This window comes from Candoia aspera, chromosome 3, assembly GCF_035149785.1.
Source record: "Candoia aspera isolate rCanAsp1 chromosome 3, rCanAsp1.hap2, whole genome shotgun sequence".
Lineage (NCBI taxonomy): Eukaryota > Metazoa > Chordata > Lepidosauria > Squamata > Boidae > Candoia > Candoia aspera.
Window position 1 is genome coordinate 159,198,260 of NC_086155.1, and position 16,554 is coordinate 159,214,813.

Here is a 16,554-nt window from a genome sequence, read left to right on the forward strand (position 1 = left end):
TAGCATTCCCAAGCTACACAACAGAGGAAAATGTGGATTAAAAGTATCTAGATCTTTAAAGAAATTAAAAGAATAGTGCTTTTTAAAGCATCTGGGTTAAAAGTAATATTGCTGCTAGCATCTGCTATTCATAAAAAAACTAAGCAGATGCGAATAATGTTTTCCAAAAGCAATTATAGATTTGTCAAAGACACATGAATTAGTAATGATTGGAAATTTTAAAGAATTTAAATAAATTTCTTGTCCTTTCTTGCTGAGAATTTTCTTCTTCAGCTATCTCACTTTTTTACAGAATTTTATTAAGTTTCAAGACAAAGATAAAAGCTATGAAAAAACAAAAAACTACAAACCCCCCCACCTAAAAAGATGGGAAAACCCAAGAGAAAATTTTTTTCAACATTATAGAAATATGTGACTTCCAACTTTTAACAGCAAGGATATACAAAATTTTTCCATAAGCAAACTCTGCATTAAACCAAAATCACATTATTTCTATAAATCATTCCACTTTAGCACATTCCACTTTAGCAAAAATCACTAAGTACAGTTACTCCCTCCCCTTATATTAAAATAAAGAAAAAAATCATATAAACCTCCTAAACAACTTCCCCCCAAAAGATAACAGTTATTTAATTATTCCCTTCCTACTACTATTCTGCGGGTTAAACCGCTGAGCTGCCGATCGGAAGGGTTGAGCTCCCGTTGCTAGTCCCAGCTCCTGCTCACCTAGCAGTTCGAAAACATGCCAATGTGAGTAGATCAATAGGTACCGCTTTGGCGGGAAGGTAACGGCGTTCCGTGAGTCATGCTGGCCACATGACCCGGAGGTGTCTACGGACAACGCCGGCTCTAAGGCTTAGAAACGGAGATGAGCACCGCCCCCTAGAGTCGGACACGACTGGACTTTACGTCGAGGGAAACCTTTACCTTTACTACTATTCTATACATTTCTGTCTACTATAATAAAAATCAAACTAAAAAGCACATAAATTGTGTGCCATTTTACTTAATAATACAACAGTTTTAATAATCTTAATAAACCCAAAAAAGAAAAACAATTCAGAACAGTAACCTTAAATCAAATCCTTAGAACCAAATAAACATTTTTTTATACCCTAATAATCTTAATCCAAATCCTTAAAAACAAATAACATCAGTCAAACCCTAAAAGCAATCCAGGTAAGAATTCTTTAACCCATATCCCACTTCAAAATAAAACAGAGTATTTACACATCCTCACAATGTGCACAGAACTCTTCTCCTGAGAAAATCAAACAGCCCAACTGCCCCCCTCAAAAATTCCAACTTCCCTTCAGAAAACCTCCCATACATTATGACCCCTTCCCCTTCTTTTTCATGGTGTTCCACCGAAAAGTCAATTTCCCTTATTGTTTGCAGACCCCTCTCTCCATTAAATTTCTCCAACTCTACTATCCAATCTTCATCCAGCATCTCAACAGAAAACCCGATCTCATTCTTAGAAGAAACATTTCTATCACTGTTGAATTCTTCAGTTTCCTCCAGTACATCCCCAACCAGATGACACATTTTAGACCTCATATTTTCCACAATGTCCTGAATGTCTTGTATAAAAGCTTGATAGGAGTCAGAAAACATCTGTTTAAAATCTTCCATGTCTCACACAGTAGATTATGGCACCCCCTAGGTGCTTAACCAGCAAAAGTCAAACATAGGGGAAAGCTCTGAAGTGTGTTTACGCAAAGTGAAAGTGAGATAAGCAGACAGGTCCCAAGAGAAAGTATAAACAGAAAGCTGAAGGTTTAAATCAGCAGATTCAATGTGTAGAAAATGCTAATATCTTCAAATTTAATACCAAAATAATAACAGGAAGACAATTGTTTACTCTCAATCCTCCTTTATATTTGGAAGGAAAACAAATTCCAAAACTTAAAAAAGAATTTTTTAAACAAAAAGTAATCCCCAAAATAACAATAAGCACCAAGAGAACCAACTTCTCCTTGCTGTTGAAAGCCTTTCTTAGGGTATACATTCTTTAAAAAATATATACATTTGGTGATTTAGAAATGTGATGGCCGGTCTTAGTGTCCCTTTAAAGCTACAGCGCAGCTTGGAAAATGATGACGTCCCAGCCTCCCAGCTAGCTCTTACCAGTCCAACACGAAACGTTGTTTGCAATCTTCTGGCTACAAGCAGCTGTCCAGGGGACAGATGGGGTGATTCCAGGTGTTTTCGTTTATCCAGAAAACACTCCTGGGCTTCAAGAAAACCTGCCTGAGCTGGAAAAAAATTGCCATGTTGTCACTTCTGCCTGCTAAACCCAAAGGCACAGCTGCTCAATCTGCCATGTCCCCACCAGAAGCCCTTCTTCAGCTATCCTTGATTTGATTTTGACCAATGAAGGAATATAGTAGACAAATTGTGTATATAGCACTGGATTTCTTGATACAAGGGAATCTAAAGCTGAGTGTGGTTGAGCACATAGTTTGGACTTCATTCAAAGCAATGATAACTATGATTCCATGGCAGTGGCAGCTAATGGGGAGTCCAAGATAGCTAGGATTTTATTTAAAAAACCAAGATACTAGAAGTACAATGGCAAATGATCCATTGAGGAAAAAATGGTAGATAGCAGAAACCAATCTGGCTATACAAAATTCTTAAGTGAGACACTCACAACAAAAAAGGATGTATGTACTGTATGTATGTATGTATGTGATGGAAAGTGGGACAGGTCACCAAGGAAGAATAAAAGAAGATTCCCCAGTGTTGGAGAGATGGTATCAGGATAACTAAATTTCAGAAAAGGACGCTAAGAACAACAAAGAGGACTTCAAATATATTCAAAAGGAAAAGAAAATAAATAATAACACTACAGCACAGGAAAAATGCAAAAGGGTGACAATGAATAAAGATAAAATTATTCATGTTTTGCATTCTTTTGTTCAGTGCCATACAATGCTGCTTGAAGGGGAAGGACTGCAACTCAGCCTTATTAGAGACATGGGGAATACCTAGTGACCTTGAATTAACTTAAATCTCCGGGATTAGATGGATTAGATGGATCCTAGTATGCTGAAGACATTTATAGTTATCTGGCCAACCTGATGAACTCACCTTTACTGGGTACAATGAAGCAGAAGCTAGACAACCATATGGAAAGGCTATTTAAATTTATGCAGTGGGCAAGGAATTGGGAGTCTTTCAGTTCTGTGAAATACTGCTTAGGACATCACATCTCAGAACCTAATACCTTACGTTTAGATATCTTACACTTTTTCTTTTGTGCAAGAGAGTCATTGTCATAGAAAGCAAACCTATGGTTTATCAGAGTTCAGCCAATTGTTACCAGTTTTCTGGGTTTGTTTCATAGAATTAATTATGGGCAGGCTTTGCACAACTTCCTAAAGGATTTTGCATATTTTGACATATTGAACCACAAACTAGCAAACCACATTTTAGTTCAACATAATTGTATCACACAAACCAAGCTTCTGTGGTCAGTTCATTATCTTTAGTTGTTTGTAATCACCTTTTAGGATAATGATTCTTCCAAAGTGACTTAATGTAAACTACCAGGTAGTTGGTGTTTAATTCAAAGCAATGATAACTATGATTCCATGGCAGTGGCAGCTAGCCCTGTGTGGCGCAGAGTGGTAGGCCGCAGTATTGCAACCAAAACTCTCCCCACGACCTGAGTTCGATCCCAGAGGAAGCTGGATTCTCAGGTAGCTGGCTCAGGTCAACTCAGCCTTCCATCCTTCCAAGATTAGTAAAATGAGTACCCGGCTTGCTGGGGAAGGTGACGACTGGGGAAGGCAATGGCAAACCACCCCGCTATAGTCTGCCAAGAAAAATCACAAAAGCAGCATCCCCACCAAACGGTCAGACATGACTCGGTGCTTGCATAGGGGATCTTTCACCAGGTAGTTGGTGTCTGGTTACAGCTAACTAAACCATAACTATAATCAATCAATCAATATAAAAAATTGTAAATATAAATACAGTAAATACTTAAAAAGTAACACATAAGACGTAAAACATCTTTCAGCCAGGGCAGCAGTGACAAACAGCTGTCCCTTTAATCAAGAAAACCACTTTTCAGAGTTTATGATTTCAGTTTATGATTCAGCGTGTCACAAGAAGCCAGAACCCTGGGTTAACCATAGTTAAGTTAGCTATCAGCAAGCAATCCTGTTGTCCGAACATGGCTCTTTTCACTGGAAAGCCTGGGCTCAAGCGCTATTTCCTCAGCACCGGCCCCAGCTTCGGCGGAGAGCTCCCTGCCTCAACCTGGACAGGGGTTCAATTGCTGCGGGGGAACCTCATCACAAGCAGCTTCAGCAGTTACGACGATTCTTTTTTCCCACTGTGGAAACTGAATATTCCAGTCCTTAAAATAACACGCCTTAATAGCTAGCAATGGCGTGCGCAGAAGCGCATACGCGGCTTGAGGGAGATTGAAACTTTTATCTTGTTTTTATTATTCGTAATATGTAACCGATATGTACTGGGATAAGCCTACGTCAGAGACGAATTATTTCTCAGCAAGTAATTTAACGCCTGGAAAGACGAGTCAAGGAGATGCTTCCTTCCGCTGCAGCAGAACGAAAGTAGTTAATCCGGAATCCATACTCCTGCCGACCGCCTCCAGCTCGCGCGGCCCCGACCACAGCGACCAAGAGCCAGAAGCGGCTCAGCCGAGGGCGCGCGACCGCGGGAAGAGCGGCAGAGCAATGCAGGCGCGCCTTCCTCCTACCCTTCCAAGAGCCGCCGCCGAGTTCGTTCGCCTCTTAGAAAGATCCCCGCAGTGCCCGCCCTTTCCCCGCGGGGGGCGCGCCCTGCTCGCATCGCGCATGCACGTTCCCGCCTCCGGCGCGCCTCGCGCGTGCGCGCGCAGGGCAGTGAATGCTCGTGCAGGAAGCGGCGGTAACGGCTGGAGACGCGCGCCATACCCCCTACATCCCCCCCATCCCCAAATCCTTGCTTGGACCAAGCACTCCCGTCACCGTCACCCAACTCCCCCCTTCCCGGACTCTTCGCGTGAAGCGCAGCAGCGGCAGGTAAGCTTGACGAGCATCTGCGCGCGCACTCGAGGCTCGACTGCTGCAGCAGAACCGGAGGGAGGCGGGGAGGTGCACTGGAGAGGTTCCGTCGCGCGCCGCCCCTTGCTGCTCTTCCTGCGCGCGCCATTGGTCTCGGGCCTGGAAGGCTGCCTCGCGCTACTGGAGCCGCCGCCGACTCCTCTACCGGAGCAGGAGGATGCCAGAGATGGCGCAGTCCCGTGCAGCGCGGCAGCTGGCAAAGGCTCGCTCTGGGGTAAATGAATGCTTGCAGTCCGGCAGCGCCGCCCGTCCGTTAATGCTGGGGAGCGCGAGCAAGGGAGCGAGCTCCGCTGCGAGATTGGTAGCTGGGGGAGGGGGTGGAATAGAAGCCTGTTTTCTTCGGTCCCGCGCGCGCGGGCCTTCCTGAACTCCGCCTCCTTGGTGAAGGAAAGGGGTGGGGGAGTCGCGCGTGAGGGCTCCGTGCACTTCGCTCAGCTGCAGCTCCATCTCAGCGGGGCACAGTCGTAGGCCCCGCACGGGCACTAGCACGCATGCACCGAGTATGCACCGTGCACGTTTCTTACATGGTTACTTGCACGGAGCCGGCAGTGCTGTTTGTTTGCCTACAAAACGTGCACGATAGAATCGCACGCTCTTTCCTCCATATGGCGAAAGATCGCCATAGGCTCAGTACGCAAATACAGGCATGAAACGGCGTCATTTTCGTGGTAGTCATTTTGATTTCCCGATAAGGAGTCAGCCATAAAGTCGAATATATAATGTGTTCTGAGAAGGTAATGTTTGGATTTCAGTTTTGAACTGTAATTCCCATTTTACCTGACAATAAGCTTCACTGAACCTACCAGGACTTGCTTTTGATTTACTTATGCATAGAAATTGTTCTATTATTCTTGGTCTAGTTCTTTTGGCTTCACAAATTAAAAAAATTTTTTTTTTCTGAGTTATCTTAAGAGCTGGTTCGCTATTAATGAGCAGGAAAGATATTTTAGAAAATAATACTTCTTAAAGCTGTTTTAGAAAACAAACATATTGATTGCAATAAAGCATGTGTATGTACAAGTATCCCACATTTCTTAGAGAAGGTAGCTTAACAATGGTGGAGTTCATATGGCCCCCTACAATTGAAAGACCACTTGAGAGAATTGCATGCAAGGTGTTCTCTTTTCCTGTTTCCAGGACGTTCAGTGGTTACATTCCATACATTCAGAACAGATGAGAAGAGGAACTGCATAAAAGTATTCTTGAATCCTCTAGAGCCTAGAGGCCCAATCAAGATTTTATCTCTCATGTAGAATCTCTGTGAGCATGGAATCCTTTTTCTATGTACTAAAGTCATGAGGAATTGTCTAACTCCCTCTTCAGTAAAGATAAACAGCATGTCACTGTGTGCCCTTCTATGTTCATCCGTCTTTTTGCATATTCTGGAGCTTTTTTACTGATCCAAGCAAAAAGGTAAGGGACGCGGTGGCGCTGCGGGTTAAACCGCTGAGCTGTCGATCGGAAGGTCGGCGGTTCAAAACCGCGCGGCGGGGTGAGCTCCCGTTGTTAATCCCAGCTCCTGCACACCAAGCAGTTCGAAAACATGCAAATGTGAGTAGATTAATTGGTACCGCTTCGGCGGGAAGGTAACGGCGTTCCGTGAGTCATGCTGGCCACATGACCCGGAAGTGTCCTATGGACAACGCCGGCTCCAAGGCTTAGAAACGGAGATGAGCACCGCCCCCTAGAGTCGGACTCGACTGGACTTTACGTCAAGGGAAACCTTTACCTTTACCTAAGCAAAAAGGTGAAATCAGGAAACTGATTTTTTTCCCCCAAAATACAGTATTGAACCAGTTGGTTTCCAATCCACTATTGCAGTCCATTCTGATAGTCTTATTTATAGGGCCAAACTATAAAGCCTGTGAAACCGGCTTCTATTCCATCTCCTCCCCTAGCCACCAGTCACACAGCAGAGCTTGCTCCCTTGCTCTTGCATAGACTATTGCAACACGCTCTACATGGGGCTACCCTTGAGAGTATCCAGAAGGTACAGCTGGTTCAAAATGTGGCCGCGCAAGCAGTCTTGGGTGCCCCAAGGGTGGCACCCATGAAACACCTTTGCTGCGGAAGCTGCATTGGGTGCCAGTTTGTTTCCAGGTCCAATTCAAGGTGTTGGTTATCACCTTTAAAGCCCTACATGGCATGGGCCCAGGTTACCTGAGGAACCGTCTCACCTCTATTACATCAACCTGTCCCATCTGGTCAGGCAGAGAAGGCAAGTTATGGACCCCGTCTATGAAAGAATGTTGATTGGCAGGGCCCAGGAAGAGAGCCTTCTCTGCCATGGACCTGCCCTGTGGGACACTGTTCCCCCAGAGGTGAGGCAGGCCCCTACTCTTCCAGCCTTCCGGAAAGGGGTGAAGATCAGGCTCTGCCATCTCACGTGGGGCATGAGGAGGGGTAATCAATCCTGAGGGTAGTTAGCACCTTGAAGAGGCTCCCATGAATTAAATGAATTTTACTTAAGAACTTTTTAACATCTGTATCTTGGATTTTATATTTATATTTTTATTTAAGAATATTTTTTAAATTGTATTTTAATCTTTATTCCAGTTTTATTGTAAACCACCCAGCGTTGCTCTTTGAGTGAGATGGGCGGTGATGAAATGTGAAATAAATAAATAAATACACACATACATACATACATATATGTAAATAAACTGCATGTCTGTACATGAATCCTAGTCACTTCCTTTACTCTTCTCTCATAGTACAACCACTTTAAAAAGTTTTGCACAGGATGTCTGTATGGGGGAGCTGTATAAGTGAAGATTATACAGAAAAACCAGGGATGGTTCTTGATTTACAAATCTTAGTTTAAAATAATAGTTTGGAATAATAGTAATGGGATCATCAAAAAAGCTAGGATCAACACTTTTAGATGATAGAAATTCTGGAGCATGTGTTTATCAGGAAAGAACAAAGATGTGAAATGAGTGAAAGGTGCGAACATACAGCTTTCTGTCAATAACCAGAATCCTAGCTTAGGACTTTTATAGGCCTGGCTATTGGTTAACTATTGTACTAATATGAATAAGCCAATCCCAAGCTCTTAAAGAAAAAAAAACTTCGGAGGCAGTTAAAATCAGTGACCTTTCAACTGAACAAAAACTCCAAATTTTCTCCAGAAATTCAGTGAAGAAAAGTCTTTGGTAAAAATGTTGAAAAACTAAGCAAGTTTCAGTCCCTTTGTGAGATCAGGCTGTTGATCAGTTTGTTGCTTTAGACAGATGTGTGCATGAATTCAAGCACCTTTGTCTAACTGGTAGTAAGCAAATGCCCTTATTTTTTTTATTCAAAAGGTATTCCCAATTGCTGACAGTCCTCCACATCAGATTAAAGTACTACTTTTGCTGTGGACAACATCACCTGGAGCAGTGACGTAGCCTTTTAATGTCCATTTTGGGGGAAAATACAATGAGAAAGCATACAGGATATTTATTAGGCAAAACACCTGCCCAAAATGACACCTGTGCTAATGACACTGAGCAGCATAGCACAGAGAAATGAATAACTTGCTTTGAAATTGTGAAACATAAATAGAATCTAAGACCACAGCTTTAGCAAAAGTACTGTAATTAATTTTATTTTCTAACTCTGCAAAATACCAAATTGATGGGGAGTTATCAATAAAAAATAGGATAAAAGTTTTCTACATTAATACTATGAAAAATATTGACTATAGATAAGATAATTTCTGTTGTATTTTAATTTAAATCACTAGTGAATCATTAAAAGATGGTGTTAAATTAATAAAAGCCATGGGAAATCTAGGAAGGGTTCCATTCAGAAAACAGCAATCATGGGGACCATAAGCAGCAACAAAAGTGCTGTAATTCCTTCAAGTTCCCTCTCTTGTGGGATGTCCCCTTGCTACACCTTTGTTCTTTTCCTGGGTAGGTCATTGTGTTTCCAGACAATGCATAGAGCTGTAATTGCCCATTTTCTTTAAAGAAAAGCTGAAAAACTTGACCCCAGAGACATCCTTCAGAACAAAGATAAAATGTCCTCTTTTTACAATTCAAGTGTTTTTTGAAAAATGTAAAGTGTCAATGGCACAAAGAATCTGGTGGGAGCATTTCCATCATTTTGGGTACCATAAATATGGAGAATTGGCTTTGGACCCAGGTATATAGGATTCTAATGTCTGCCCAGTCTGCCCAGTCATAAGTTTATTATGTGATCTTGAGTATGAGGTCTAACTCTAATTAACTAACTGATTCAGACCTTGATCTTGAGGTCTAACATAACTTACAGGATTGTTATGAGGATGAATATTTTTTTCACATATATGTTTTTTTTTTCTTTTTCAGGCACAGGGAGCCCAGGATAAGAATCTGCTTCCAAAACATTGCTCAGATACTAAGGGAAGATCTCTCCTTGTTCATGGTACATTTCTTTGTTTACGTTTCTTTAATTTTTTGTGTCAGTAAACTATTTTATTCTCTAGGCATTATAAATAGTTATGAGGAATGGAGGGGGAATCTTGTTTATATGCTTTCCCCTTCCTTCACTTAATGTTTTCTTCTTTATCTCCTGGTTGAAATATTCTCTCTGTTCTAATTTTTTCTCAAATTTAGTTTGTTTTGTTTTGGGGTTTTTTGCCTTAGCTCAGATGAAAGAAGGAATAATATATCCTGACAGGTTGAACCTGGTGCAAGAGAATTCCAGTCAAAGGCTGTAACAGTCTTATCACTATGATCCGTAGTTCATTAGTGAAAAATAAAGCATTCTTTTTCCTGTGACATTTATAGAATAATAGGTTTTCAACTTTGCATCCATAGCTACTTTGAAGGTTATACATTTACTTAAAAATGTAAGTTCAAATGTGACATTTTTTACAATACCTTGATTTCTTTAGAGTAACATAAATAACTTTGTTTTTCTCTAGGAGTTTTTCATCAGTATGTCTGAAACCATTAAATATAATGACGACGATCACAAAACTGTATTTCTGAAAACGTTAAATGAGCAACGATTGGAAGGAGAATTTTGTGACATAGCTATTGTTGTAGAAGATGTAAAATTCAGGGCCCACAGGTGTGTTCTAGCTGCTTGTAGTACCTATTTTAAAAAACTTTTCAAAAAACTGGAAGTTGACAGCTCATCTGTAATTGAAATAGACTTCCTTCGATCTGATATATTTGAGGAAGTGCTCAATTATATGTACACAGCCAAGATTTCGGTTAAGAAAGAAGACGTCAATTTAATGATGTCATCCGGTCAGATTCTTGGTATTAGATTTTTGGATAAACTCTGTTCTCAAAAACGTGACGTATCAAGTCCAGAAGACAATTCACAGTCAAAGAATAAGTATTGTCTTAAAATAAATAGACCAATTGGGGAATCTAATGATAACCAAGATGACGAGGTTGAAGAAATAGGTGATCACGATGATAGTCCATCAGATATGACAATGGAAGGAACTCCTCCTAGTCAAGAGGATGGTAAATCACCAACTGCTACTTTAAGAGTTCAGGAAGCAATTCTGAAGGAGCTGGGGAGTGAAGAGGTTCGAAAAGTGAACTGCTATGGCCAAGAAGTAGAGTCTATAGAGTCTGCTGAAACTAAAGAATTAGGATCACAAACTCCTCAAGCTCTAGCATTTAATGATGGCATAAGTGAAGTAAAGGATGAACAGACACCAGCATGGACCACAGCAGCTGGAGACATGAAATTTGAGTATTTGCTTTATGGTCACAGGGAACAAATTGCATGTCCAGCATGTGGCAAAACATTTTCTGATGAAGCACGATTGAGAAAACATGAAAAACTCCATACTGCAGATAGGCCCTTTGTTTGCGAAATGTGCACCAAAGGCTTTACCACTCAAGCCCACTTGAAAGAGCATCTAAAGATCCACACAGGCTACAAGCCATACAGCTGTGAAGTATGTGGAAAGTCTTTTATTCGTGCACCAGACCTAAAAAAGCACGAGAGGGTTCACAGTAATGAAAGACCATTTGCATGTCATATGTGCGACAAAGCTTTCAAGCATAAGTCCCACCTGAAAGATCATGAAAGAAGACATAGAGGAGAGAAACCTTTTGTCTGCAGCTCTTGTACTAAAGCGTTTGCCAAAGCATCTGATTTAAAGAGACATGAGAACAATATGCACAGTGAAAGGAAGCAAGTAACCACAGCCAGTGCCCTACAAAGTGAAACAGAACAATTACAGGCAGCTGCCATGGCTGCTGAGGCAGAACAACAACTTGAGACTATAGCTTGTAGCTAAAATCAGGAGTGGCCATATGCTGGAAAATGTTTGGACTGAAAAACTCACTACTGAGCGAAGTATTTTAGTGTGGTTTAGAAAGTAGGAAATATAGTTGCAATTTGCAGCAAAAAACTCTCATATCAAGCATGGATAAGGCCTTGATCGAGGCATCCAGTGGGATATAATTTTTTTTAAAATCAGACTCTAGCTGGTGTTTTATTCCTGTATTTAAAATACTGGGTTTCATTGCATGCCTTGCCCCATTGGAATAAACTCTGCATGTGGAATGGAAGATGTTACACTCCAATGCTCAGTGAAATTAAGACCAAGTATTTGGATTTAAGCTACTTTTGTTCCATTGATTCCAGTTGCTTGGCACCCCAATCCTAAATATTAAGAGATTGTCAGCAATAGTGAGAAATGATAGAACAAGTTGCCAAGACAAAAATAAATACCTATTAGGGATTCATTGAACTGCAAGCGTTATGTGGCTAAGCCTTATGGATTTCAGTAGAAAGTAGTACTGTGTGAGTAAAGCAAGATCAGATTAATTCAAAAGCTATTGGTTTCTCGACCTACAGATTGTTCTGTTAGCGAACAGTTTAATAAATTATGTCTGCTACAACAGTTTATTTTTAAAGATCTTGAAATTATGAGTTGGACTGAATGTAAGAATTAATTTGTAGAGGGGAATATAGTAATATCCAGTCTTCTAATCAAAATTAATGAAAATTAATTTGTAGCCTTATTTGTAATAAGGCTTTCATATTTTATTTATTAGTTCTTTGCAATTGTTTAGCTCCAGTTTAATCTTCTGTCATTGTTGATGCAAGGTGTATGAGCAGTAGAAACTATTCTCTTTATATTTTTTAAAAATAGGGTGGCAGGCTGGAGCTCCCCATCAACTGAGATTATGATTTCAAATTTCAGAAGAAAAATGGCCAACCTTAAGCAGTGTGACTTTTTTTCCCCTCCCCTCTTCCACTGAAATGAAAGTAGGAAACCTCAAGCCTGAAATTGCACCATGAAAGTTAGGCTATTTTGCTGTTGAAGTTTGGTGGGTCTTAAAAAATGGAAATGGGAGTGGCTTGTGTCAAAAAAAGTTTCCATGGTAGATTTTATTTAACTGCCCCCCCAAACCTGATAAAAACGATCCCTCTTCCAATGTCACTGCATCATCTGATAGCCTCTTGCAGCCCTCCATATGATGGAGATGGCCCTCAAACCACTGAAAGCTTGCCCATCTCTAATTAGGTACTGTAATGAGTAAAGAACATCCTGAGATTCTGATTACTGTACTCTGCAGTCTTATTAACACATATTTGACTCTAACTTTCATTGTACTTAGTTGAAGTTGCTCATTGCAAGCATACACAGAAAGCATTCTATATGATATAATAATGCCTTTTTATTTTAAGACATGGAATGAAGTGTTTTTTCATTATTACCCATGGACAAAAGTTTTCAGGAATGCTTTAAAGTTCTGCATGATCCACTGGGAGATCTTGACTACATTAGAAAGAAGGATTTCCTCTAAGAATCATACACTACAACCAAAAGCATTCTCTCTCTCTTCCTTGTCAGCATTTGGGTTTAGCAAAGCCACTTAATAATATTTAAGAAGATGTTTATTACTATTTTTCTGTATCATAAGAAATAAGGACAATAGGGAAAACAGTAGAATTCAAGTGTAAATCCTCACTAATGAGATTATAATAGTTTCTTGGATTTGGGAGTATTTAGCCAGAATACACATTGCCACTATCAAGGCAGCATAATTATCAAGGGTTCATATTCTAGTGCAGATAGCAGAATGGAGTTCAGGCGGTAAGTGTGACAAGGAAAAGATACAGAGAAAAAGCTAACATGACTTTGAAAACAGCTAAAAGCAAATTTATTTCATTCACTTCCAATTAACTAGAGTAAATTGTTTACAAGACTTTTTTTAGCTGGTCCTGAACATAAGAATCATAGTGCTCCTGATAGTCAAAAAAGTTGCAGTACATTCCCTAAACTGAAGTTAGGTTTGAACTATGCACATTATTCCAGGAGAAATCAGGTTGAAAGATTCCAGCTTTGTTTGCCAGACACCTTTTTAAGTATGGAGGGGAGTTCCTGAGCCCCAATTGCAACTTTAAATAGCATAGTGTCAGATGTTGGCTTTTCAAGCCAGTGACTTCCATGAAACCTGGAAAAATTGGGATAATGGATGATAATTTGGAAGGGACAATACAGAACAATATAGTTACCAGTTTTGAATGGAAGAATTTAGAATTAGACAATTGAATGTATTTTTTTTATTGTATTTGTTGCTCAAAAACTTTGTATCCCATTAGTGAACACAGCTCAGTCCTGTATTTGTTTACTCAGATGTCCCACAGAATTCAATGGGGATTACTTCCAACATAACGTTACAGAATTGCAGCCTAAGACGGTTCAATTAATGTGTTGGGATTTATATTTTAATTCTAAAGTATCTTATTTGAAAGTAAGTCTTACCTCAACCATGCTGCTTACTGATGAGTATGCTTGAGCTTGCAGCTTAATGCCTGTGCTTCATAAGCAATTATCCTGCTTATCTTCACAAAATTACCAGCCAGCTTTTTGGAATAGGATTCATATTCGTCTTTGATTATCTTTCAGAGAATGAAGTTATCTGTTGAAATTTTATCCAAGGGATTAATAGAAAAGTCCGTTCATGGAATCTTTTCCACAGAAGAGAATGGATAGCTGTGAAGTTAGCTCAAATTTCACTTAGCCTACCCATCCCAAATTAATTTACTAGTGTAATTTAAAATAAAAGTGGTTTTATTGTTTCAGTTAGAGATTTCATTTGTAGCAAACTCGAGTTTTCTATGAAGTAAAAGGAAATGTGGTCAGTTAAAAATCTTGAAAGACATTTCTCCACATATTTATACGTAATTGTTTTACATGTATTAATATAACTCATTTTAAATGATGTTGACACACATACGTTCTGACGGGTCAGATAAGTATTTATAAATTAATATGACTCAAACATCTCTTACATTTCTATATAGACTTTAAAACTAACATTTTTAACTATAACGTTGCATCTAGTTATGGTCTTTGTTACAATGTCATTGTGAAATACCCATTGAATAGGCAACTTAAAGTTACATTTAAAATGCCAAAAGTTTGAAATGTGTCTTGTAAATAAAACTTGAATATTTTAGAATATATAAATATTGTGTGCCTGTACATTTTCTAGGAGAATCACTTCATTTTCTGTTTTGAATGCATTGGTTTTATAATGCCTGTTAATTTCACTAGATACAAATAATCTTTGCCTCACAATATTTTGGATTTTTTTTTAAAAAATTGCTAGCCTCTTTGAGTTCTTGTTTGAGTAGAAAAGTGGTATAAATGAAACAGTGAAATTAACTCAGAGTTAATTCACCTTTTAGCTTTTCATATATGCAGTCTAATTTAAATGCAGGAAAAATGTATGTTGTGGTTTAGAACCTCAGATGGGACAACCAGTATGTAGCTACTTAAATACTCTGCCCATAGAAGAAACAATAAGTCAGACATTAATTATTTATATCTAACTACTTCTGAAATAGGCCTTGTAAAACAGAAGTATGTGGGCAAGTTAAAGGTTCATCACTTTAAGTACATAATATGGTTGTGCAAAACGTTCTTTGGTGGATCATTCTAGCTTCTGTGATGGAGTGTTGGTAAGTAACTTGCATAGATAAGCAAAAATGTTGAAACTTAATGGGCTGGATCTATAATAGCCATTCTGCAAACAGACAGCACTGGGTAATGAACAGATGCTTTACACTGGAGAAAGGGAAAGGAGGCAACCAGTTTATTTTGCAGCTGTCTGTGGATCTCTTCTGCTACTTCAGAAACACCCCCAACTTTCCAAGACATTTTTCAAGAAGCAGAGGCAACTGCAGGAAGAGAAAGGACACAGGAAGAGCTCTGTCCAGCCCTCTCCCTTCATATGAGTTGAACACTAAGAAGAATTCTTGAAGTGACTTGATGAGTTCACAAAAACAGGAAACTTTGATCCTATGCATGTTGTTTATTCGTTTAGTTGCTTCCGACTCTTCGTGACTTCATGGACCAGCCCACGCCAGAGCTTCCTGTCAGTTGTCAACACCTCCAGCTCCCCCAGGAACGAGTCCATCACCTCTAGAATATCATCCATCCATCTTGCCCTTGGTCGGCCCTTCTTCCTTTTGCCTTCCACTCTCCCTAGCATCAGCTAGGGTGTCTTCTCCAGGGTGTCCTGTCTTCTCATTATGTGGCCAAAGTATTTCAGTTTTGCCTTTAATATCATTCCCTCAAGTGAGCAGTCTGACTTTATTTCCTGGAGTATGGACTGGTTTGATCTTCTTGCAGTCCAAGGCACTCTCAGAATTTTCCTCCAACACCACAGTTCCAAAGCATCAATCTTCCTTCTCTCAGCCTTCCTTATGGTCCAGCTCTCGCAGCCATATGTTACTACGGGGAACACCATTGCTTTAACTATGCGGACCTTTGTTGTCAGTGTGATGTCTGCTCTTAACTATTTTATTGAGATTTGTCATTGCTCTTCTCCCAAGGATTAAGCGTCTTCTGATTTCCTGACCGCAGTCAGCAACTGCAGTAATCTTTGCACCTAGAAATACAAAGTCTTTCACTGCTTCTACATTTTCTCCCTCTATTTGCCAGTTATCAAGCTGGTTGCCATAATCTTGGTTTTTTTGAGGTTTAGCTGCAAGCCAGCTTTTGCACTTTCTTCTTTCACCATCATAAGGCTCCTCAGTTCCTCTTCGCTTTCAGCCATCGAAGTGGTATCATCTGCATATCTGAGATTGTTAATGTTTCTTCCAGCGATTTTAATTCCAGCCTTGGATTCAAGGCTTGGATTCAAGGCTTGGATACAGCCCTGCCGTACTCCTTTCCCAATCTTAAACCAGTCTGTTGTTCTGTGGTCTGTTCTTACTGTTGCTACTTGGTCTTTATACAGATTCTTCAGGAGGCATACAAGATGGCTTGGTATCCCCATACCACTAAGAACTTGCCACAATTTGTTATGGTCCACACAGGCTTTAGAATAGTCAATAAAACAGAAATAGATGTTTTTCTGAAACTTCCTGGCTTTTTCCATTATCCAGCGGATATTGGCAATTTGGTCCCTAGTTCCTCTGCCTTTTCTAAACCCAGCTTGTACATCTGGCAATTCTCGCTCCATGAATTGCTGAAGTCTACCTTGCAGGATCTTGAGCATTACCT

General features: G+C 40.0%; 1 protein-coding gene across 2 annotated transcripts; it reads left to right on the forward strand.

Moving 5' to 3' along the window:
* Positions 1–4,854: 4,854 nt before the first annotated feature.
* Positions 4,855–12,031, forward strand: ZBTB14 (zinc finger and BTB domain containing 14). Of its 2 annotated transcripts, none has more exons than XM_063299133.1 (3): positions 4,855–5,042; positions 9,401–9,476; positions 9,979–12,031. In XM_063299133.1, the coding sequence occupies exons 1-3, from the start codon at positions 4,888–4,890 to the stop codon at positions 11,320–11,322; spliced, it is 1,575 nt and encodes a 524-aa protein (XP_063155203.1). In that variant the 5' UTR covers positions 4,855–4,887; the 3' UTR covers positions 11,323–12,031. The 2 variants fall into 2 exon arrangements, with proteins under 2 accessions (XP_063155203.1, XP_063155204.1); XM_063299134.1 differs by lacking the exon at positions 4,855–5,042 and adding an exon at positions 5,116–5,298.
* The last annotated feature ends 4,523 nt before the right edge of the window (positions 12,032–16,554 follow it).

Excerpts from the sequence above, each read along its gene's own strand:
- ZBTB14 (XM_063299133.1), top strand. The coding sequence starts at position 4,888 with ATGCTCGTGCAGGAAGCGGCGGTAACGGCTGGAGACGCGCGCCATACC. Across the intron at positions 5,043-9,400 it reads GTGAAGCGCAGCAGCGGCAG|GCACAGGGAGCCCAGGATAA; the intron begins GTAAGCTTGACG and ends TTTCTTTTTCAG. Across the intron at positions 9,477-9,978 it reads AAGATCTCTCCTTGTTCATG|GAGTTTTTCATCAGTATGTC; the intron begins GTACATTTCTTT and ends GTTTTTCTCTAG.